This window comes from Aphelocoma coerulescens, chromosome 20, assembly GCF_041296385.1.
Source record: "Aphelocoma coerulescens isolate FSJ_1873_10779 chromosome 20, UR_Acoe_1.0, whole genome shotgun sequence".
In the NCBI taxonomy this organism is placed as follows: Eukaryota; Metazoa; Chordata; class Aves; order Passeriformes; family Corvidae; genus Aphelocoma; species Aphelocoma coerulescens.
The window spans coordinates 13,860,376-13,883,349 of NC_091033.1; the positions used below are offsets into that span (position 1 = coordinate 13,860,376).

At 45.8% G+C, this 22,974-nt stretch overlaps 1 protein-coding gene across 3 annotated transcripts in view; it reads right to left on the minus strand.

The window, feature by feature from the left end:
- Positions 1–22,974, minus strand: part of DOK5 (docking protein 5) — a 32,016-nt gene that overhangs the window by 2,655 nt on the left and 6,387 nt on the right. The window contains exons 2-6 of one of the 3 annotated variants that reach the window (XM_069033944.1): positions 12,628–12,735; positions 5,721–5,835; positions 5,502–5,621; positions 4,602–4,752; positions 3,130–3,265 (exon numbers count right to left, since the gene is read on the minus strand). In XM_069033944.1, the coding sequence (XP_068890045.1) occupies positions 3,130–3,265; positions 4,602–4,752; positions 5,502–5,621; positions 5,721–5,835; positions 12,628–12,735 (630 nt within the window). Of the gene's footprint in view, positions 1–3,129; positions 3,266–4,601; positions 4,792–5,501; positions 5,622–5,720; positions 5,836–12,627; positions 12,736–22,974 lie in introns of all 3 variants that reach the window. The other 2 variants (XM_069033943.1, XM_069033945.1) reach the window with 2 other exon arrangements.

Genomic DNA, 22,974 nt, shown 5'->3' on the forward strand with positions numbered 1-22,974 from the left:
CATGAGAGCTGACTACTTTAAGGCACTTTTGCTTCCATTAATTCAATAATGTGCAAGCTGATAGAAGTATTTGGATTTTATCATCAGCTTCAGAGTGCAGCTAAAACTCTCCTCCCAAAGCTCAGGGAAACATCAGTTCAAACATACCAAGGCTTCCCTAGACTTTTCTAATTTATGAAGACAGCTTTTTGCATTTTGGTTTCACAAAACCAGAGGTGAAAGAACCTTTTACAAGAAAATCTGTGTATTTTGGAGCAAAACCCAACAGCAAACATGGAGAAGGAAAGAGACATTTCCAAGTTATTCAGAGGTGCCTTCAGCCTCCTCTCTGTGCAGGGACACCAGTGACGGGAAGCTAAAAAACTGGAATTTGTTTTAATAAAAAAACTTTAGTTTAAAACTAAAGCAAACCAAAGCCAGCTCAAGTCCTGCTCTGACAGGAGCCACCTCCACATCAGCTGGATGTGAATCACTGCCCCAGGCAAGGTCCCACCTACACCACACTGATCAGAGAGCTCCAGCCCTCTGCAGTGTCACCACACACCTCAGCACCATGGAAACAAACCATGGCATCTTTTCCAGGGAGTGCCAATCAGCAGAGCACTCTGGGGAGGGCATGCTCAGCTGCAGGTATTGTTTTCTGGAGGTTTCATTTATTGGGGAGCTGGACAGCGAGCCGGGGCAGTTTGAGAACGGTTCTGCTGTCAGCAGGAGTGCAAAAACCAACAGGCTGTGTTGGGGAAAAACCCCAGAGACACAGCCAGAGGAAAGCTGAACAGTGCCACAGAGAAGGCCCAGAGGAGATGCCCCTCCTGGACTCGATCAGCAGGGGAGAAAGCTGAAAAAAAACACAGCTGAGGATAAAAATTAGCATGTTCTGTCCTGAATACACAACATTTCATCAAAGCACCTCAGACTTCGAGCACAGGAGGCTTTAATGGTGATTGATTTCATTTGCACAATTAACCTCCCGTGTCTCTGTGGCAGCAGGAGGAGGAGGCACAACTCGTCCTGGCTCCATCCCACAGCAGTACCTGGCACTGACATGGAAAATGAGCCCCTGCACACTGAAATTCTCTCAGATTGGTTGTGACCATGGCTCCAAAAGGAAAGAAAAGAAAGATGATTGAAGATTTCTTAGGTTTGGTTTCAAAATCAAACCTGAACAGGTCTTTGCTTTCCATTCTCTGGCAATGTGAAAGTGAAAGGAGAGAAACCTGGAGGAGAAGAGCCACCAATGACCAGAGTGGATTTATGTGTCACTAAACAAAGGCAGCTCGCTCTTCCCTTTCAAAGAGAAAAGGGAGGAGCTGTGGATTCACTGAAAATAAGTTGCGGAAGTGGCACAGCAGCACAGCCAGGCTGAGGCTCCAGCCCAGGAGGTGCCAGACACGTCAGAGCACTCCTTGGCAGCTTTGCTCCAGTCCATCACCATGGGATATTCAACTCCCTTTTTCCCTTTCTTTTCTCCTTTTCCCTGCACAGGAGCCCTCAGGTGGTTTAATCAAACCTTCCCCTCAGCCTTGGGTAATCCCCCCATGGATGTGGCAGTGGTCAGGATGCCAGGAGCAAAAAGAAAACACTCACTGTGGATTTCATTTCTCACCACCACATCTCCTACCTTCTTCCTTTACTTGCCCTTTCTGCAGGTAACAGCTCAAGCTTCACTAATACAAAAATTTACACAGGGTAAGGAATTCTCGGAGACAGAAACAATACAAACAGCTTAGAAAAAAGGGCAAAGATCTGGAATGAAGTCCTCGGTGAGGAGTTCAAAAGCAGCAGAAAAATACAGGGGAAATCAATCAATCTGAACAAAGAGGTGCTTGGCAAATATTCTGTGATCAGCAGAAAAAGCCACCTGATACAACAGAGCTCTGCCTGAGCTTCTAAACCTGAATATGCTTGGGCCCCAGAGCCCTACTGAGTATTTCAACATTTCTGTGACAGACATGGGGAACCCATATCCAGGACATATGGACTCAGCTGAAACAATTGCATTCTGCTACTGAGCTCCAAGACTTTCAGTTCAGCTGGAATATGCTGTTATCCCCTCCCTTGGCACTGCAGGGTCTACAAAATTAGATTTAGGGGTCGTGGTGGGACACAGTGTTTGTGAAAAAGCTTTTTTAGAGGTTGTGCAGCTGCTGCCTATTGAAATCTACAGCAACTCTGCATCTGCTGAGTCTATGGGCACTTGTGAGATGGAAATTTTACATCATCTATTAAAGACGTTATTCCAGAAATGCAAAGCCAACGAACTTGAAATTGCCTGTAGACCTATTCACTGTCGTTTCAGAACTGATCCCTGCTTTCTGAACATGAAATTGTTCCCTCAACAGGTTCCTCCATCCCTTCTGACCCTGCTGGGCTACAAATGTTACTGAAGTTATGCTGACCTAGCCTAGGTTAATTTTAATCTGCTTAATTTAGTCACTGTTGAGTACTTGTCTCATCTATCCATCTGTCTCCACTGAAGACAAATTTAGATATTTTTGAACAAGAGCTCCCTTCATTAACTAGAACTAAGAGGTTCTTGGTTTTAAAGAAGAAAGTAAAACCCAGCAAAGATGGTGTTAGATGATCTTTTACTGGGAAAGGGCAAACCAGCAGCACTGCCAGCTGCAGGTGAGCTCTTCTCATGTTTCTGAAAGAATCAAGCAGAGTGTCAAGCTCTTCCCAGGGAACCTGTCTGATTCTTTCCAAACCATCCTCGGAGCACAGACACCACTCAGCAAATGCAAGACTGAGCAGGAGCCACATTTTGCAAGCAGACTGATGAGAAATGCTTCCAAACAAATTCATGGTGCTGATTAATCAAAGGAAATTAATGAGACTGTGCAATGACAGGAGCTGATTTTCTCTGTATTAATTCACATTTATTGATAACTTTGCACACACAGACATCGAGGACTCTTTCCCTGTTGTTATCCTTGAACAGGAACTCCAGTTATACATAGTGCCCTAAATTTTATAATCAAGCAGAATATAATAATAATAATAATAATAATAATAATAATAATAATAAAAAATAATAATCAGAATCCGAATCCCCCTGAAGCAGCACAACTTTGGCTGATGACCAGTGTGGAATCCCAATCCCAATCCCCATCCCAGCAAGGTCCATACCATGGAGTTCTTCACGCTCTGCAGCAGCCGCTCGTGTTGCTCTGCTATGGCCAGGGCAGCCGAGTGAACCTTCTGGTAGATGGCTTCCCCATCCCTGGTCTGAAAGATGAACAGCCCTTCTCCCGTGTCACACATCCTGCCAAGGCAAGAGCACAGGGCATCCACGTGGGAGATGGAAGTTTCCAGGTCACCACGAACCAGCAACACCTTCCTGTGCTGCTCTAAAAGTGCCATTGCACGAGGAGGGAGGAAACAAAGGTGGCTGAAGAGGGAACAAAGTTATTTCCACCTCTCTGCCTGTGGTTCTGTGCAGCTCTCGTGCCATTTACTGTTCCAGGCCATGTTTGTGTTGCTGTCTCCAAACAGACTCAGCTGCTCCATCACAAGTGGGAAAGCTCTGGAGAGCGCCTGCACAAGACCCGGATTTTTTCTATTTAGGCTCTATCTGGAATCTGTGCCAGGCAGGATTGATTTGTCTCCCCCCTTTGGACTTTTGATGAGTTTTGCAGACTTTTGTCTTCCCCTTGAAACAACAAATACAAATCCTCAGTGTCCCAAATGCATTGTCCTGTCATGGCTGATGCATGATCAGCCAAAGGAAAACGTGTTCCTTTCCCCTCCCCAGGAGGGCTAAATCCTGCACTAAGATGGAGGATGGAAACTTGAGTGCCTCCTCCCTTTCCAGGTAAGTTAATTGTGTGATCTGCTTCCCCTTCACTGTTGTAATTCTCTAATGTGCTCATCTCAAATAATGCCTCCAGTATCTCCTCACAAGGGTTTGATGGTTCAGTTCAATATTGCTCCAGCTTCACCCAAAGCTTGTTACCACTGAGCCAGAGGAGCAACACCTCTAAAACAAGGAATTCCATTCAGCTTCCTTATAAACCTGTTTGTCAAAAAGATCCGTGCAAAACAGGAGTCCCTTCATTCCTTTCATTTGCTTTTGGGAAACAACTTGGCACCCACTGCCCTTGACATCCAACTCCACTTCTCCTGAGAAAACTCCGTAACTCTGCACCCAAACCTTGTACAAACTCTGGAATGATGTTCACCTCTTCTTCCCAGATCTTTCCATCCAAATCCCTGGCTCACTGACTGCTTTGTTTAAGAATAACTCCATACAGTACCATAAAACACTGTCAGCCTCCACCTGGCATCCCTTGGGATACCTCAGCTCTCCCACACCCTTCAGGCACTTTGGCAACTGCTTCCATTCAGCTGGGATGGAGAGGGGTTTTATTCGGGTTTATATTTGTTTCAGTATTTTTAATGGAGGATTTTTTTAAATTTATATTTCACTGTTTTAATTGGGGTTTTGGGGGGTTTACATTTGTTTCTATATTTTAATTGGGGGTTTTTTGTATTAATGGGTCCAGACTGGCTGAAGATCAGCTCTCTTATCCTTGGAAACCCTTTGGAAATGGTCCAAGTACCCCCAGGAAGGCAAAGCAAGAGAACAAAGTCCCACCTACCTCCCTGCCTCGAAGGTGAACCAGGCTGGGTCCCGCCCGTAGCGCCGGAGGGCACTTAATGGCCAAGAGACGAGTTTGACTCTGGGATTCTGGATGTCCCAAAGACAGATATTCTCAAATGTTATCTGCAAGGTACATTCCCCATGCACATCTAAATTAGGGGATGGCATCAAATACACATTGAATCTCTCTGGGAGAAAAACAAAAGGTTAGTCTAAAATCCCTGCCCAGCAAACGTGGAAGTCATTCAAGGAATTTCCTATTTTCCATCTCTAACACAAGATCTTATTTCCACTTAGAACTGCTCATTCCCACACAAAGAATTCCTTCCAATAACTCAACAAACTCCACGTTTGGGGCAGTCAGATGCTGCACCCAAAGGGCATCAAATATTTGTGTGTGCACTCAGAGCCTGAGGAGAGCTGTGCCAGCACAATCCTGATATTTGCAAACAGCTCATAAAACTGTATGCATGAATAAATGCATTGCTTGTGCAGGTAATGAGCTCATTTGCATAGGAAAGTGGAGTAGCCACGGAGTCAGGTTTTGCATGCAATTACTGTTATTTATTATTCTCTTTACAGAGCCTCGGTCACTGACATCACACAAAAAAAACCACACAACAAATAGTTCCCATCTCCAAGAGCAACTAACTCATCTGAGAAAGAGAAGTGCTACTCCAAAATAATTCCAGTTAACTTATTTATTATCACTGGCAGCAACTGAAACCAAAAGCCAAAAATAAACCCCTGAACAACCAAAACCAACCCCCCCAAAACAGGAAGGAGGGCTTGGAAAAACAGTTTTGCTCCTCTTTATTTCCAATATCCATACATACAGTCCAAAAGGCTTGAAAATAAAGCAATTAACAATTCAAAAGGTCAATATTTCTGTACCTACCACTCTGCTCCCTCTCTACTCCAGATGCCAACAAGTCAGGCTCTCCAAGGCTAATGTCATTAATTCGTGTTCCCAGGCACTCCATCTGCAGCACCTTGCACCACTCATCTGCCTCAAGCTCTGTATAAATGCCCAGAAAATCTCTGTGTAGGTACATAATATTTACAATTTCACAATAATGCTCTGAGCTTTTCTAAGGAGAGTCACTGTTTCACCCACCTGACTCACAGGCAAAGGTTTTGGAGGTGTCATCACTGAAATAAATGCCCACAGCGTGTTTCTTTGTGCTTTTTGGCAGCCTCGAGATATTCTTCACATTATTGAGCTCCGTGACCTGGAAAAGCACAATTTGGGATTTTAATGAGGAGCTTGGGAAGAGATCTGTCCGTTCTTGACTGGGCAAGGGGAGGAGAGAAGGGAAAGGAGGGAGAAAAAGTTGGGACAGCATCAACAGGCTCTGAACCTCCGTGATGGCTCTTGAGGAAACGCCGCCTTGCCAGGAATCACCTCAGAAATTCCATGGGAAAGCCCTGGGAGATGCAGCAGCCACGTCCTCCACTTCTCTCACCTCCAGACATCACCATCCCAACGGGAATTTTAGCCAAGAAAAAGGTGGGACCAAAGCTCCCTCCAGTCTGAGCAATATTCACACGAAAGGCATGAGAAAGACCAACCTGGTGCAGCAGAACCAGAGAGAGGAGAGATGGAAATCTAAAGGATTCACCCAAGTGGAGTTCCAGCACTCCCAGTTCCAGCACAGCTTTCAGCAAGGAGGAAAAAACAATGGTGAAAAGCTGCTCTCTACGCTACTTTTTTTTTTTATGGAAAGTTGAGGATTTGTTAGAATGGTCCACTTAAAAAAAAAACAAACAAAAATAAAATCACAGCTTTCATTATCAGAAAGTGTTTTAGCATTAAAGATTCAGACTGTAAACACAGATTTCTGTTGCTTGGTTGCCAAAAAATAATTGGAAAAATAGCTTTTATACTCAAAAAAAAAAAAAATTGGTATTACCTTGTATACAGCTTTAGTAAATCCATAATACAGTGATTTCATATTTCTAACATGCACTTTTCACCCTCACAACCCATGAGTAATGCTCCGAAATTTGGCTGAGGAGGAATTCTTTATTTAAATTAATCACACTTCCAAGCAAGACCCTGGAGAAGCTTTTCCTACTGTGAATGGGAGGAACAAAGGGCAGTTCATGGGCAACATCTCCCCAAAAATTGTACAAAACAGCCAGTGTCCAGAACCTCCTCCCATAGGCAGCAGCAGAAGGATATAATGGAAGGACCATCCCATGGGGAACACTCCAAACCTCCAGCAGAGCTGCCAAATTTGGAACTCAGGTTTCTCCAGCCTCCAGGTTGAAGACTTTGAGAAGCGTCAAAACTGAGACTTGATAATTGGGCTTCATTTTGCACAAGGTTTTTTTTTTTTTAACCCTCTTCCAGGAAACACTGTGATGGGAGCACATCCCCCAGTGCTCTCCAGACCCCAACTCACTGCTAAATACAGACCTGTCATGACCCATTCCCTGGGACACGGCAGGTCAAGCACAGAGTGCCAGCTGCCAAGTTCCACTCCAGGTATTTTCCTCAGACGCCAAGAAAAGATTTGAATGCAAGGGGAAAGAAAACCAGATTTTTCCCCATCCAGGACAGCAACCACCTTGACATTTAGGCCAAGCACACTTGCATTTCCTGCAAGGGAATGTGCTAATGAATTCCAGCCCTGGGTGAAATGCAAGTTCTGAGTCAGCAGAACTTACATTTTGGAAATGAAGGATTTAGGCTGACTTGGAATTTTGCTAATGGGAAGCTCCTGTCTGAGTGTCCCTGCTGGATGTCCCAGGGCCTGCCTGCGGGCAGAGGAGTCCTGAGGGTGCTGTGACACGGCTCAGGGTGCTCAGCAGCACACACAGATGGACAATCTGGCACTCCGGGACTCTCTGAACTCAGGGGCACCAATGATTCCCTGCAGAAGAGTGGCTGGAATCCAGCTTTTCAGCTTCCACTCCTTCCATCCTGGGCACAATCTCGTGGCACCCGATTTCCATGCCTGGAAAACAACACTCCACAAGCACCTGGCGGCTCTTCACAGAGCGGGGCCTCAAAGTCTTCACCTGACAGCATCTGAGCTGCCATCGAGGCTGAGGCTGCCTTCACCTCTCCCCGTTCCAGGGGTATTCTCCACTCAGGCAGTGGTCCCTCCTGGCACGATCCAGAGCTTCATCCAAGGAGCAATTCCTGCTGCCAGCGCTCCACCTCGCACCTGCGCTCCCAGGGGAGCAGTCCTCTGGAAAAAATCAGGATACCTGACCTGCTGTGCCACCCAGCAAGTGCCCTGCTCAGCCCAGCAGGCTGAGCAGCCTCCCTGTTGCTCCCCTGGCACAACAGATGGTCCCAATTGTCTGGCACATCCTCCTGGAATTCACACTGCCGGGGCGGCAGCCTGCAAACACCCCCACGCTCCTGGAACCCGGCCAGGAGCAGGCACCAAACACCTGCAAATACTGAGGCTGAAGTTTGGTTTATTTCTCTTTTTTTTAATTATTTTTTGCATTTTAAAATAGCTCTCCTCCTGCCAGGCTCTTGCAAAACGAGTGTTTTCATGGGTAGTTTAATCCGTGTATGTTTTATTTATCTGAAATCACGAACTAATGTACACTTAGCAAATTAATTCTAAACTGAGGGGTAAACCACAAATATCAGACCTAAGACTGTATTAGCAGAGAAATCACAAGAAGAATGATATTTGTTAAGGTTTAAAGACCTCCCTTTGCATATTTCCCCCCTCCTTTTCGTTTTCGAGCCTCCTTTGGATTAAGATGACAATCCATATAACTGAAATGCATTTGATTAGATTAAAAACTAAAGTACTTGCAGAGCTGTGTGGTGAGAGAGTTCTGAACCAGGACCAGGGATTAATCAATCAGTCATTTCCCAGCTGACAGAACAAGCAGAGCTTCAGCCTGACAGATCCACTCAGCCAAAATTCTTCCACTTCTCCCATTTCCATCAAAAACATGCCCAAAAAGCAGCTTCCTAAAAAATGATCCTCAGCATTCCAACTATTGTTTGAATTAGTGCATAATTCTCAAATATGGGGAGCATTTCAGAGCATAACACCAGGGATTATTTTATTGCCTCCACAACTGCCACACTCAATGGTTCCCAAGCACTTTGGGGTTTAATCTTAATTAAGGATTCATGGCTCTGTCTTAGCTCACTGAAAATTGCCCCGTGATGAGAACAAATCAAACATTCCCCAGGAAACCCCAGGGGAGCATTTAATGGAAAATGTTATTGCTCACTCCTGCTGGTAAGAGCTGCCTGCACATCTCTAACCTGCTAAGTATAAATAACAGATTAAATTTTGTATAGAATCATGGAAGGGTTTGGGTTGGAAGGGACCTTAAAGCCCATTCAGTTTCACTCCCTTCCCTTCTCTTCTTCTATCTCTTCTCTTTTTCTCTCTTCTCTTTTCTCTCTTCTTCTTCTCTTCTCTTCCTCACAAATATTCCATGAGCCCCACTAGGTGGAATTTTAGTGGGGACACCAAAACACCCTGAGAAGTTCCTTTAATTCTCTGAAAGCCTTGAATCTGACACCTCGCTCACAGATAAGTGATAGCATTCATTAAAATAAATGTTTAACAACTCGTTATTAACAGAGTGGTCAGACTTGAAACATTTCATTTGCTGTGATACAGTTTCGCCTGGAAAACAATTACAAGTTCCACAGTCCAATTTTCCAAATGGATTATTCCGTAACCAGACAGGAAGACTGTTTAAATTACTTCTGCTGTTTCAAGGCAAGATTAACACAATGGGATTAAAACTTAGAACCCCTCGAGGACTCGGTGTATTCCTGTCAGCAGGGTGCAATTAGCTGGGGTTTTATTGGAATATTAAGGATTCTTCTGGCACGCCACAAAGTCAAAAGAAATAAGAATTTCTTCCTTCCTCCAGTAGTATTTTGTTCAAGCATGTGGCAATTTGTGGCTGCTTATTTATGTTTAACAAGTGAAAATCAGACAGTCACCTGGAAAGCAACTCTCTGTATAGATCTTGTAGCCTGGATCCTAATTATTTTCCCTCCCTTGTGGGACCAAAGGAATTAAGTGGGCAATTTGCTTTGTGTGTGCAAATTCCCAGTTCACTCCATCAGCTACAGATGACTGTTCTCACATGACCTTTATTTTAGGATACTGTGACCTTTCCACTTTTAAAAAGCAGAGCAGGACTAGTAAGGATTTAAGGTTAATATTAGACCAAAAAAAGTATTTATTTCTGTTTTGCTCTTCCCGTGGTGAGGATGTCCAAGCTCATGCCCTGGTGCAGAGCTGCAGACAAGGACACATTCAAATGCAAACAAATGTGACTCTCCAAAATAACAGGAGCACCACCAAGGCACTGCCGGGGACCCAAAATTCAGATGGGGAAAGAAAGGAGCTGCTGCCCAGCCTCAGCCCCAGGGACTGGTGCCACCACGGTGCCACCACAACCAGGGCCCTGTCAGCCCCTTTGCACCAATAAATCAAAGGAACACAGCAGTTCAATGCATGCCAGGAAAAAGGAAAGCCTCAGAAGGAAACACTTGAGTGAAGGAGGCAGGGGCTGTTGAGAAATTAGCTCCATTCATCATTTTCCTTTTCTACCCTTTACAGTTTTATGATGGATTAAACCTCTCCCAAGACTGATGGGCTGAGTGAGGGCTCCTCAGTTTTTTTAGCTCCTTTCAGCAGCATTTGAGAATCACTCCAGAGTCCAGGTAGGAGTTGACTTTAAGGAAAAAATTCTTATTTCTTTTGACTTCGTGATGTGCCGGTAGAATCCTTAATATTCCAATAAAACCCAACAAACTGCATCCTGCTGACAGTGTGTTCCTGAGACCCCGGGGATGTGCAGGTGAGGTTTTGCTCTCATCTGCCACCCTGAACCCTTCATTAGCACAGGCTCGTGGCACACTTGACACCTTCACAGGTCTGCCTGGGTTTTGCTTTTGGGTTTTTTTTTTGCAGGATTAATTTCTCCTGTCCCCGAGTGACAGCAGCAGAATTGTCCCAGCAGAGCCTCTCCACACCACCAACCCTTGCAGGACAGCAGTGACCACCCCAGACCTCTGCACAATGGCTTCAGCACCAAAATCCCACCAATATTATAAATAAAAAGCAGGTGACATGCAGTGTGTTGACATCTCTGCCATATTCTTTGTTGGGTGTTTTTATCAATAATTAACTCTGGTTTTCCTAAGAATCATTCAACTACAGCCTGACACAGAGCAGCAGGGACATGCTCTTTTTTCACTTCTTCCAGCAGCTCATATTTAATACTTTCAGAATCTCCATCATTCACCACATTTGAATTTCACACATTTACAAGGCTCATTTTAAAAAAAAACCTCATTTTTATCCACCTGTGCTCTTTGTAAATGAGCAGATTTTGCCCAGAAATGTCCTTTAATATTCATTAGCTCCCTCTCAGTGAGGTTTGTTAAAAATAAATGGGACCTGTCAGCTTGGAGAGCTGACAACTCTAAACCAGAGAAGAGCCTTACTCAACATCCCTGGTTTCAGTTCCCTCTCTGCCTGAGAATATTCTCAAAATCCAAATGAACCCCAGAAAGTCAGCAATTTTTCCACTTTCCATCAGCCAGAGCCATCCCTGGATGTGGCCAAGGCCAGGCTGGACAGGGCTTGGAGCAAGCTGGGACAGGGGAAGGTGTCCCCAAGGTAGAACTGGATGATCTTTGAGGTTCTTTCCATTTGATTGGCAAAGTTCTGACAAAAACCACACAAAATTTGTGTGTAAGTCCCCAGTGACTGTTTCTGAAGTTTGATCATCACTCATTCCTGTCAAATCAGCTACTAGAGATATCCAGAAATTAAATTTAAAGGAGAAGCAATAGCTTGAAATGAAGTAACTGTTAAGTAGAGACTAAGCTTGGCCTAAAAGTGAAAATCCCTCCCAGCTAGTGAGGCTGTCCATGGTGCTTGAGTCTGCAGATCCAGGCTGCTGGTGGGTTAAACACCTGCAAACAGGTGCTGACTGATGGAATTTTGTGAAAGAGGAGAAATTCCAGTCTCATTTAGGCTCCTCTTGGATTTCATATCCATTACCCAAGGTGCTGCTCATATATTGCATTAATTTAGTGGCCAAAACAACTAATTATTGATTATTGCATCAATAATTGACAGATATAATAATATAAATGCAGTGTTTCACACAGAGCTGGAAGTTCTCACACATTTCTTACACAGAGGGCTCTGTGCAGTCCTCTCCCAAAAAAGGGGGAAAAAAACCTCATTACTTCTGAAACTTGCTTAATATAAACGTGAATGAACTATTTCTGGGCCTGACTTATTAGAAATAGCCACGGGTTCTATGACCAATCAATTACAGGTTCCGTGGCACGCAGACAGGATTCAGAGACAGGATTCCCTCAGGATTTCCTCTTAAAAGTCTGTCCAAATGAGTGCAGAGCAGCCTCAAGCTCCTGGGAATTTATGCCCATCACTCCTAATCTTCAGTTGTTGCTGACAATTATCATGAATTAAAAGGTTTCTCATTTCCACCTCCATGCCCAGGAGAACGACACACGGAAATTCTCAGGGGAATATGAAACGTGCACATCACTCCAGAGCAGTGGCTGAAGGGAAAATCCTCATTCTTGTAACACCAGTGAATTCAGCAGAGGCTTTCACACCAGGTCTGTGCTGTCCTTCATGTCTGCAGCTGGCTCCTGTCTTCCCACAGAGGCAAATTCCCAGTAAAATGGGAACCTCCAAGTGCTTTTTGAATTCCCATGTTCCCTGGGATGGTTGTTACTGTAAACATGAAGAGCAGGAGCCACTGGGAAGTATTTCAGATGTGATTTTAAAGGGCTGAGGAAAGGCCAAATGCTTTAAAAATAAAGTCCTTTTCCACTCACTTAGCAAGATGTTTGCTACAAAGAACATTTACTCTGCCTCCACTGAATGAAAGCACCCACAAACGGGTTTAGGACCCTAAGAGTTAAAAAAAGTTTCCATTTTCAGGCCGACTAATACACAAAACTTTGGATTTTATTCTTGATATTGCATCAGATAAAAACAGTTTGAGAGAACCTTGTGCCTTACCTTGTGGTAGCATCTGAAGTAAGCAGCTCGTTCATCTGAGAACTTCTCCAGCCTCTTTGGCCCTTTGCTTGAAGCTTTCTTGAACACTAACCAGCACCTCTGGTAAATCTAGAGACACAGAAGAACAAACTTGGCATCTTCAATGGCCTGAATATCACCAGTACTCACAGAGAAGTTAAATCCCAAATCAGCTGTGGACTCTCAGAAGTTCAGAGGGAGCACAAGCCCAAGCTGTTGGGGAGCTACATCCTGTTCCTTTGGATCCAGCCAGCAACTCTTGAGTGAGAGGTGACACTCTGCATCAGCTGTGAATAGGGGTAACACAAGGGAGCAGGAACTGAATTACTGACAAGAGAAAAAGCAGATTATTTAACTGCAGAACCCAGGACCATTCTGTCATTTTGCTCCCAGGGTCTAATTGAATTTAAATTCAAGTCATTTGGGGCAGGCTCTGTGCAGAGTGGTTTTTAAAACACCTTTCCAACCACAGCACGAAGCCACTTCATCTCTCCAGCTCCTGCCACAATTCCCTGCAATCTTCCCAGCCATCCCTTAATTCTGGTGCACTCTCTGCCGTGCTCCTGCATTCAGAGCCACAGCTCTCAGCTGAGCTCAGACTGCCTGCAGAGAAGGCAGGAATTACAAGCCTTGCCAACTGTTCACAGCCCACACTTCATCAGTAATTCCAAAGTAACACCTGGTAGCTTCGAAATAAATCAAAACTGCCACCGAAATTAGTGTGATTTCAAAAGCAAAGAAAAAAATAATCAGACCAGCCATCAGCAAGGCGTTCACAGCACAGATTCAGTGGGGTGAGCAGTGATGGGACCCATCACAACATCCCACTGCCCCACTAAGGCAGCTCCCAACAGGAAAACAGCTCTATCCTCTGACCCCTGCTGGGTCAAAAAATTCTTATGTTCATGAAAAGTAGCTGTAACTCCCTTGCTGAACCCACAAAGGGTTGTTAACTGACTGGCTGTGCTTCTTTCACCAGTTTTTAGCTGTTTCTCCCAGCTGTATCATTTTTCCCTCCCCATCTCACACACAGACTCTCACACTCCTGGCCCACGTGGCTGCAGGAGCATTTAGCTCAAGGCCGGGCTGCTCCCATGCCAGGCACCAGCTGAACTGATCAGGATTTTCCTCCCTTTTCCAGCTTTTTGGGCACTCAGCCTGTTCTGTTTAATGCAAGGGTTTGATTTGGATTGCTCAGAAATCACTGACCACAGTGACAGCTCACACCAAAGTCACAATTTAAATATGCACCTACTTCTGCTGCGAGAGACTTTGTACATTTGCCTTCTGAGAATTTGGTTTGCTGGGCCAACATCATCTCCTCACACCTGACAAGGAAAAAGAATCTCCAAAATCCCACCCAAAAGAGACTGTCCAAAGTTTGAGTATTCAGCCCTTTTGCTTTTCAAAACTCTGTATTCTAACTTCAGCTATTAGAAGCCCAAAGAAGGGAAGAATCCTTCAGTAATCATTTGCTGTTGTACTTACAAACAGACTCAGAAGAACAGACACACCCTCACTGCTTAAAACCTTCAAAAATGGGATGGTGGAGATACCAGGAATGGGCACTGTCAGCACTGTCCCACCTCTGTGCTCTCCAAGTACATAAAACTCACCCAGCATCACCCTTAGGGAGCATAAACTGCAGGAAACCTTGAATCTCCAGCAACAAAGCAATAAAAATAGTGGGACTTAAAGCTCCCTTCCCATCAAACCACTCCATGATTCTATCAATAATTTGGCAGCACCCTCCTGGGAGCACTGAAAAGTTGTCAGTGCCATGCCCAGGACAAAGAGTGAATCCCAGACCCTGTTTTGAGCTCCACCACAGAGCAAGGAACGAGGTCTTTGGTGCCACCACGGTCAGGGCTGTGCCTGAGACGTGTCAGCATTTCAGGCTGAAGGCAGGGACAGCATGAGCTGCTTGTGTTGCCACAGCTGCGAAGCACCAGCCCCAAATGCTCCCAGGCGCTGATTCCATCAGGAACACTGAGCTCACTCAGCCCCCAAACCAACACTTTCCCTGCTGCTCCATGAGTAGGAATTAGCTGGAAGTGGTGCTGTAATTACCTGCGCTGACAGTGATTAGGGAATCCAGACAGCAAATCGGGGTCTGATGTGCTGGGAGAGCAGGAATAGCTGGCATTTGCACAGCACCTGAAACCCACCAAGTTCTCCCTCTGAGATCGTCTGAGAAAGTCCAACTCAGGATTTAATTCAAGTATCAAAAATCAGCATCTATTCCTTGCGGCCTCTCCTGAAAATTTCAGCTTGAAGGAGCCCAAGGAGCAGGTAACAACATGAAATTCCAGGGAAATATCCCAGCTGTTTGTGAAGTGGATCACCAGACTCCCAGAGAGGCGCTGCACGGCCAAGGTCACATCAAGCCAGTTCTGTTTTTGGCTCCAGAGATGATCTGATATAAATCATTACCACAACTGAAGTGACTTCAAAGGAATGATGCAATGTGAGGATCAGGATTCCTGCCCCTCGGAGCTTGCCAAGCAGGCAGGAATGCCCAGGAATGCCCATCCCTCCTTGGCGCTGGAAAGAGACCTCAGCAAACCTGAGCTCAGCTGGAACTGGACCTTAAAACCCAACCCATCCCTCCTGCCACGGGCAGGGACACCCTTCCCTATCCCAGGGTGCTCCAAGCCCATCCAACCTGGCCTGGGATGCTTCCAGGGATGGATATGGCTGAGGAAAGTGAAAAAATTCTTCTGATTTTCTCAGCTTCGGGGTTTGAGAATATTCTCAGGCAGAGAGGGAAACTGAAACCAGGGGTTGATGTCTTTACATGATGACCCAAACCCTGGAGCATCCTGGAAATGAGGGTGGGAGGGAGACCTGGCAGTCCTCACCTCCTCAGCTGAGCAAAAGATCACCAAGGGCTGGATTTCCAAGCGCCTAAAATGCTCTGCTTTGTACATGAAACACAGATTATTCCACACTGTAAGAATGGAATAGAATATTCCACATGGTAAGAAACAAAATATTTTCATGTAGAAGCTAAAATCTGAATTTCTTTGCCCCAGCCCTCACTATTTTTGCTCAGGAACCACGCTAAAAAGCCATCTGAAAATGGCCAAATATGTAGAAATTGGAGGGGGGAAGGTTGTTTCTCAGATCTCAAAGGCAGGGGTTTAAAACTGGCTGTTTTAAAAACTGAGATATGTGGCCTCCACCACACTGCAGGAAAGCACAGCTACTTGACTACCAAAACAAACAATCCCACCCTTGTTTGTTTGTTATTTCAGAGGGACCTAGAGGGAATGTTTTTCTGCACTTTGCCCTAAAACAAAGCATTCTGATGAGCTGCATTTACAGGGACACTGAACTCGCCATCAAATAAACACAAACTCTGCTTTTTTCCAGAGCAGGAGCTGCACGTTCTCTCCTGCAGCTTGGGATCCCTTCCAGAAACCCTGGGATATTGCCAGGAATTTGCCTTTGGTGACTCCAGTAACCTCTAGAAACACATAAAACAGCAAAGGCACGGCACAATGCCTGAGAAATTCCTCAGTCTCCCCTGAAATTTGCCTTTTTTTTTTACCTTTTGGAGGAAAAAAATGTGGCCACTTTACCCAAGGCTGGTAGGAAGCTCACCCTGAAGGCTGCAGATGGAAAGTGATTTGAGCATTTTGTTGGATTTTGGCAGGGCTGGAATTCCAGGTCCAAGGTCCTTCCAAAGGGAGCTCTTCACACAGGCAGCCCGCTAGGGTTTGGATTTCCATTCTTCTATTTATGAAAAAAATGCTTTAATTTGTCACTTCTGAGTCAAAAGGTGGGAGATGAGCCCCGAAATTGTTTTCAGTTCAAAGGAAATTTGTGAGGGGACAGGATCTAGAATTTTGCTGGGCTTCTAGAAAAAAGAAGCTGTGCCAAGAGAGACAGATTGCAGCTCCTTTATTCCATCCCCTCCCCAGACGTGTCTGAGGCAGCAGATCCCCATCAGGAAGCTGTTCCCCATGGAAAACTGGAGAGCTGCTTTTGGGTAACGAGCTCTGGGTACCAACAGGTCTGGTTTATCTCTCATCTGAATGGGACTGTGTGACCCTAGAAAAGGCCCCACAACCTCTCCATGAGCTCACAAACTATTTCATTGGAATTATTTCCTCCATTAAATTACGGCTTGCCTCTCTCCTTTTCCAGCCCATGCCCACGTCCCCCCACACTGGCAGCTTGTTCAGCTCTATTTCATCCTGAAAAGCCACAAGAAAGGCATGGAACAATTACAAATAGATGGATCACTGGATGGAATCCCATGGCTGTGAATGTCTCTAACTGGAATTGTGCTCGGCAGGACTTAAATGATCCCTGTAGAGTGGATCAGTGGCTGTGTAAAATCAGCAGCAGAGTTGCCCACGTGTTGTCTGCAAAGCCATCCACGCTCTTGGCAACAAGACGATTTCCCTGTCCCAGAATACCCATTCCATGTGTTCTGAGTGAGCCATATTCCCTGCCATCAGCCCATAGTGACTGCATCAATCAAGGCTGGTTTGCATCCAGCTATTTCCTTCTCCTGGGCACTAAAGAAAATCTCAATTTTTCCTTCCCCCCCGAGAACACATTTGGGGAAGGATAAACCTCACTCCTTCCCCTCATTCAGGCTGCATCTCCACCAACAATATTTGACATGAGAGTCATCCACAGCTGCTAATAGGGAATGAGGCTGTAATCTTGTCTCTGATTGCATTCAGAATGCACAAAGTTGCTCAGGATTGCAAAGGTTTTTTCCAGTTACAAACCCCAGCTTTGGCACTGGCCAGGACTTGCTGCAAGGCCAGTGCACACAGAAGTGCCTGGCAGATCTTTAGGAATCTGTGCACCTTTAACTCCTGTTAATGCAAGTCACAACAGATTCCTATTGCTCTGAAACATCAGGCATTTTAATCAGTCTTTTCTCTTCAAAAACTCTCCCCTCCCGACTGGAATTACATCAACCAGAAGTGGGATTTTTGTAAATGGTTTAGGCTCAAAGCCATTCCTCCAACCTTAGCTTCAAACACCCAAGAGCTGGATTTGAGCCCACAGACACATTCCCACTTGACACAGTAATCAGAAGGCAGCTTTGTTCTACATCTTCATTTATTTGGGTCCTTCAGGACTACATAGGATTGATTCCACAGAGAAGATTCACTGCCAAACCCCCCTGAGCAGCTGGAAGTCTGTGACACGTTGTCTGAGCCACGCAGGGAGCTGGGGAGCAACATCTGAGCGCAGACAGCAAAAGAGCTCACCCAGGATCTGCTGACAAGCCAGGGATGGATCCTCTGCTTTGCTGTGCTCTGGGACAGGGAAACACAAGCAGCACTGACAGATTTTGCTCCAAACTGGCCATTAGTCCTTGGCTCGGACAAAGGGGGAAATGCTCCCCCAAACTGCTGCTGGCACAGATCCCAGAGGCACCGGGCTCACTGAAGGGCAGGGAGCAACGTGCCGAGATATTCCAGCCTGATGGAGGATTAGATGGTAAAACAATGTTCGAGGGACACCTGGGAGCTTCCAAGAGCCCCTTCCAGTGAATCACTGCAAGTGTCAATAAAGCAGCAACATCCCCTTCAAACTGCTGATGGACCCAGCAGCTGCAATTCTGGAGTTCAGCAGCTCCTTAATTACAGATCCTGGCCAAGTGATGAAGCAGTGCACCAGTGAAATCCCTCTGGCACACGATCTTTGGAGGGCTTTGCAAGGACTCTGTGGTTCAGACAGGGCAGGGGAGCCATCTGAAGCAGCACTGAGGACCTCGAGGGGCAGGGACACCCAGGAGGGTGGCACCTGGAGCTGGACAGTGAGAGCTGACAATGGAAAATGTCTTTGAGCAGGCAGGGCTGGGGTTTAGACCTTGCTTATCCCACAGGAATATCACAAGTGTTCTGTAAAGGAGTCATTTCTCTCCCTCCTCTACTCACTGCACACTGGGACGTGCTGCTGAAATGCAACCTAAAAGACATTAAAAGCAAGACTTGAGTCTGCTCTCCCTGCAAAACTGATGAGTTGGACACGGTATCATTAGAGAGAGCATTATCTGAAATATCCTTCCCCTTCCAGGCTGTTTTTTTATGGACCTACAGCCTTCAAAGTCTGCTGGCTTGTTGGGGTTTTTTATAAATCATACACAGACAAGGTTATAATTCAGGGCTGCTTAAGGCCATCAGGGGAGAGAAGAGCCACTCCAAAAGAAGAGCCAAGAAGCATTTCCAGCAGAAACCCTCCCTTGCCAGTGACAGCTGAAAAAAAGCAGCCAGGCTGGAGCTAAGTATCAGATTCAGCTCCTTGAACATCTGCTAAGCTTTGTACATGGGCACAGTTAATTCTGGGCATGAAACTGGATAGGACAGAATCAGCCTGGGACTGTAACCAGGGAGAAAAAATAGTGAAGGCTTCACTGGAGGTTAAAGCCGGGCTCTGTGCAGGCAGCTCGTGCTGCCAGCAGCTGGATTTGCAGCTGGATTCGCCATCCTGCCGGGGCATGCCACTGCACAATCCCGGGAATCAGCACCCTTTAAGATTAGGGAGCTGTTAGAACAGTTTATAGTGAGTTAGGGTTTGGAATTGCTCCTTTGTGTCACACAGTACCTGATTTGGTCACTGGAATTCCACGGGCTATGGGGGGCAAACAGCATTGACACAGCTCATTAGCAGCTCACAGAGCTCAGTAATTAGGACACGGGATGCAAGAGGCTGCTCTGGGTGAGAGTCACAGCTCTGACAAGGACACTCCTGCTGAAGCCAGGGCAGCAGGATGCTCTCCCAGCAGGCACAGCTGGGACCTGCTCCACACTTGGACTCACTCACAAACTCAGGTTTTCATCCCCCAGAGCACACAATCATTTGTAGGAGCTGCATTTCAGAGCTGGACTCGTAATTTTAAGATTACACCTAAGGAGACCAAAAAAAAGGCAGAAGTTGCACATGAATGGAGCCTTTCTGTCAGTAAAGTGATTTTTCCAGCACTAAGCTGCCAGCATCCAAAGCCAGACACGGGAGAAGGGCTGCAGCTCCTCCATCCTTGAGCAGCTCAGGCAGACCTGCTGCCCGCCTGCAACACTCAGTTCATGATGCTTGTTAGGAGCTGCTTGAGGGTGACAAATGCCCTGCAAGCCCCTCACTCACAGATGGGATAACGGGAATAACGTCCCATCCCTGGCCTGCCGTCATCCCCTGCCATTCACCAATTCATTCACCTGCAAGCTCCAGGAAGCAGCAGAGGTTTTTGTGTAATAAATACAGCTCATGCCATCCCTGCAGACAGCTCCAGGTGCGGAGGTGAGTCCGTGGCACTGTCCCAGCACGAGGAAAATTTATCTCATTCCTTCCACATTTCCCCTTCACTCCTGGCATCAGAGCCCTGCAGCCACAGGTCACTCCCCGGGCTGCTGGGGAGCAGCTTTAAAATCAAAGCAAATCTGCATGAAAGAGCAAATCGTGCTCCCAGCGAGTCACCGCAGGCTGGACTTCACCAAACGCAGGGTTTTGGGAGGAGTGAGGGATTTGCAGCCCATGAAATCGGAGTAAGGAGCACCTGAGAGCTGCAGAAAACAAGGGAAGGTGTTTTCCCGAACTGCTGAATGGGCTGGGCCTGCCTTCAAAGCTGCTCCAGAGAAAATTCCTGGCACTCAAAATGGATTTCCCTTCCCAAACACTTCAGTGCCTGCTCAGGGAAGGATCCTGCCCCTCTCCCCAGCACATCTGGAGTGATCCTGCCCCTCTGCTCAGCCCCCAGAGGCACAGCAGGGACAGGCAGCTCCTGTTTATTTGTTGGGTTTTTTTCCTTCGAGTTGGAGGAATGGACTAATATTGACTTAAAGAAACACTGAATAAAATGAGGATTCCAGAGCCCATATTTCCCTGGTAGAATTCCCTTTTCCACCAGCTCCCGCAGCTCCCCTGCACTTTTCCAGGCTGATCTCCACATTAGTTCAAAGGGACAAACCCAGCTCGTGTGAATTTCTCATGTCCCAGCTGTGTAGCACTAATTAAAGACAGAGTTCAGGAGTTCATTCACATTTAGGTAGATCCAACCTCGAGAAAGCTGCATTAAAAATGTCTTTAAAAGCTTAGCAGAACAGTCTTAATTTGCACTTCTCCATTTAACAGGGAAGAGCCACTTGTATTTTACCACAGCACCGTGCCAGGAGTCTTCCTCTCCACGGGATGAGTCAATTCAGAACATCACCAAACATCCCCCCTCACCTTCCTGGAGACATTCACAGGAAATTTCCCGTTGCCAAACACAGGGCATTAATTGATAATTCACCAGACAAACACTCCTTGGCAAGTAAAGGGATAACTTAACCTCCTCCATTGACATTACTGGGGAGAAACACCACTCATTTTACCCTGTTGATCTTCTGAATTGAAACAAGTGACATTATTATCAGTAAAGCAAAAAAAACCCCACCAATATTCATTTCAACAGCTTGAACTCTCGCTGGTATTTGACAGCACTTGATGAAGTCAGACAAAAAGATAATGGAACAGTCCATCATCTTCCATGGCATTCCTAAAGCTACACAAACACCAAATTAAGATGTCAGTCTCAAATTAAGATGTCAGTCTCAGGAGCAGCCCTTGCATCTGTTACTTTCTTTCAAGTGTTTCCACAGCCACTGCAAAATGTTATTTATCCCTGATCTCACCCCAGGGCAATGCCCATGCACAGCAGCAGGAGAATTTCCTCCACACTGGGAAAGGAACTGATGATGAAAAGACATCAGAATCACCAAAGAGTAAATCTCACCTGTTTATAATTGGGTTTCCTTTCTCTTTCACTGCCTTTACAATCATCCCTGACACATCCTTGCAGGGCTGGTGCTGACACCTCCAGAAACCACTGATTTTTCTACCAAAGGAAGAGCAAATAGGGAAAAGGAGAGAGCCAAGATCCACAACCAGCAGGTCAGGGAAGTGTTTGGGATAAAGGGAAAAGGGTGATCTGGTCAGATTTGCATTAAACTTGTTACAATAAAACATCCTTAGAACAAGATAGTAAATGGGTAAGAGCCACTTGTTCACTTGTTAATTCAGTTCAGGAAAAAATTTGGAATTGATTGTTTTATTTCACAAACTGAGCCCATCTTCCAAAGAAGAACACAGAAGGTAATTTATCAGAAAACAGGCTGGAAAGCAGAAGAAAAGCCATTTCTCCTCCTTAAATGGGCCAGTATCAAACCAGGAAATCATACTCCAAATCATGATCTGTATAATCTTCTGGGGAGAAAACCAGGAATAGTTCTGGGGTTTGTCCTTTTTGGATTTTGGTGGGGTTCTTTGGGAACAAATTAAGACCCTTATTTCTCCAAGCTGTTCCCACAAGTCAAATACTAAAAGAAACAAAATGTAATTCCACCATGGGAGCTGCAAAACTTCCTTTTACCTCACCCAGAGCTGGGCTGAGCACCCTGATCCCCCCAAAAAAGGGGTGACACAAGGTGACAGCACCCAAATGACAAACCTTTCTCCAACCCAAATCCCAGAGCTGACCCCATAAAGACACTGGGCTCTCATCCCATTAACTTTGTGCCACAGGGAACCCACAGGGGTCTTGCTTCAGCCCCAGTACCCAGCTGGAGCTGCACGAGGCTTGCCTGGCATTTCCTGGGATCCCTCCCCTCACCAGCCCAAGGAGAAAGCTCCAACTTCCCAAGGAATGTTCTGGATCCCATCCCCACTGCCACTGACAACTTCCAAGCAGTAAGAAACCTTAATATCTGTGAATATATTCTAACACCTTATCTTGCAGCCTTGCTGAAACTCTGAATTTCCAGTGGGCTTAATATCTCACAGGTTGAAGTCGGTGCCTGAGAAATCTGCTCGGTTTTTCCTTGTCTCCAACTTCCAGACTGAAAGGATCTGCATAGGTGAGCAGAGTTTTATTAATAAAGCTGCTTCAAATGTAGATACAGGCAACTCTTCCTTCTCCTTCCCCCAGCCTTACATCATCCTTCTTTCCCGTTTTCACAGCTCATGCTCTAAAATCCCCACATTAACTCTCTGGCACATGTACTCAAGCACCAAATCTCTTCCACCATATGGTTCTAGTCCTGCAGATTGTCTCTTCCCCACTCTACCTCTCCTCCCACAGGGTTTCACAGAAACAGAGCGACGCAGAACTTGTCAAAGTACATGTCACTGGCAATGTTCAACACTGATCTCCTCAATGAAGCTGCCACAGGACTCAGTTTAATTAAAATCAAGCACAGCAGACCCTGAGAGCTTGAATTTCTCTGCAGCTTTCCACAATCAAACGTGTCTCCTGAAGTGGACAAGTCCTGAGCTTTGTGCCAAAGATTCTCTGAATTTCTAAGCAGGAGGCAGAAGTTTTCC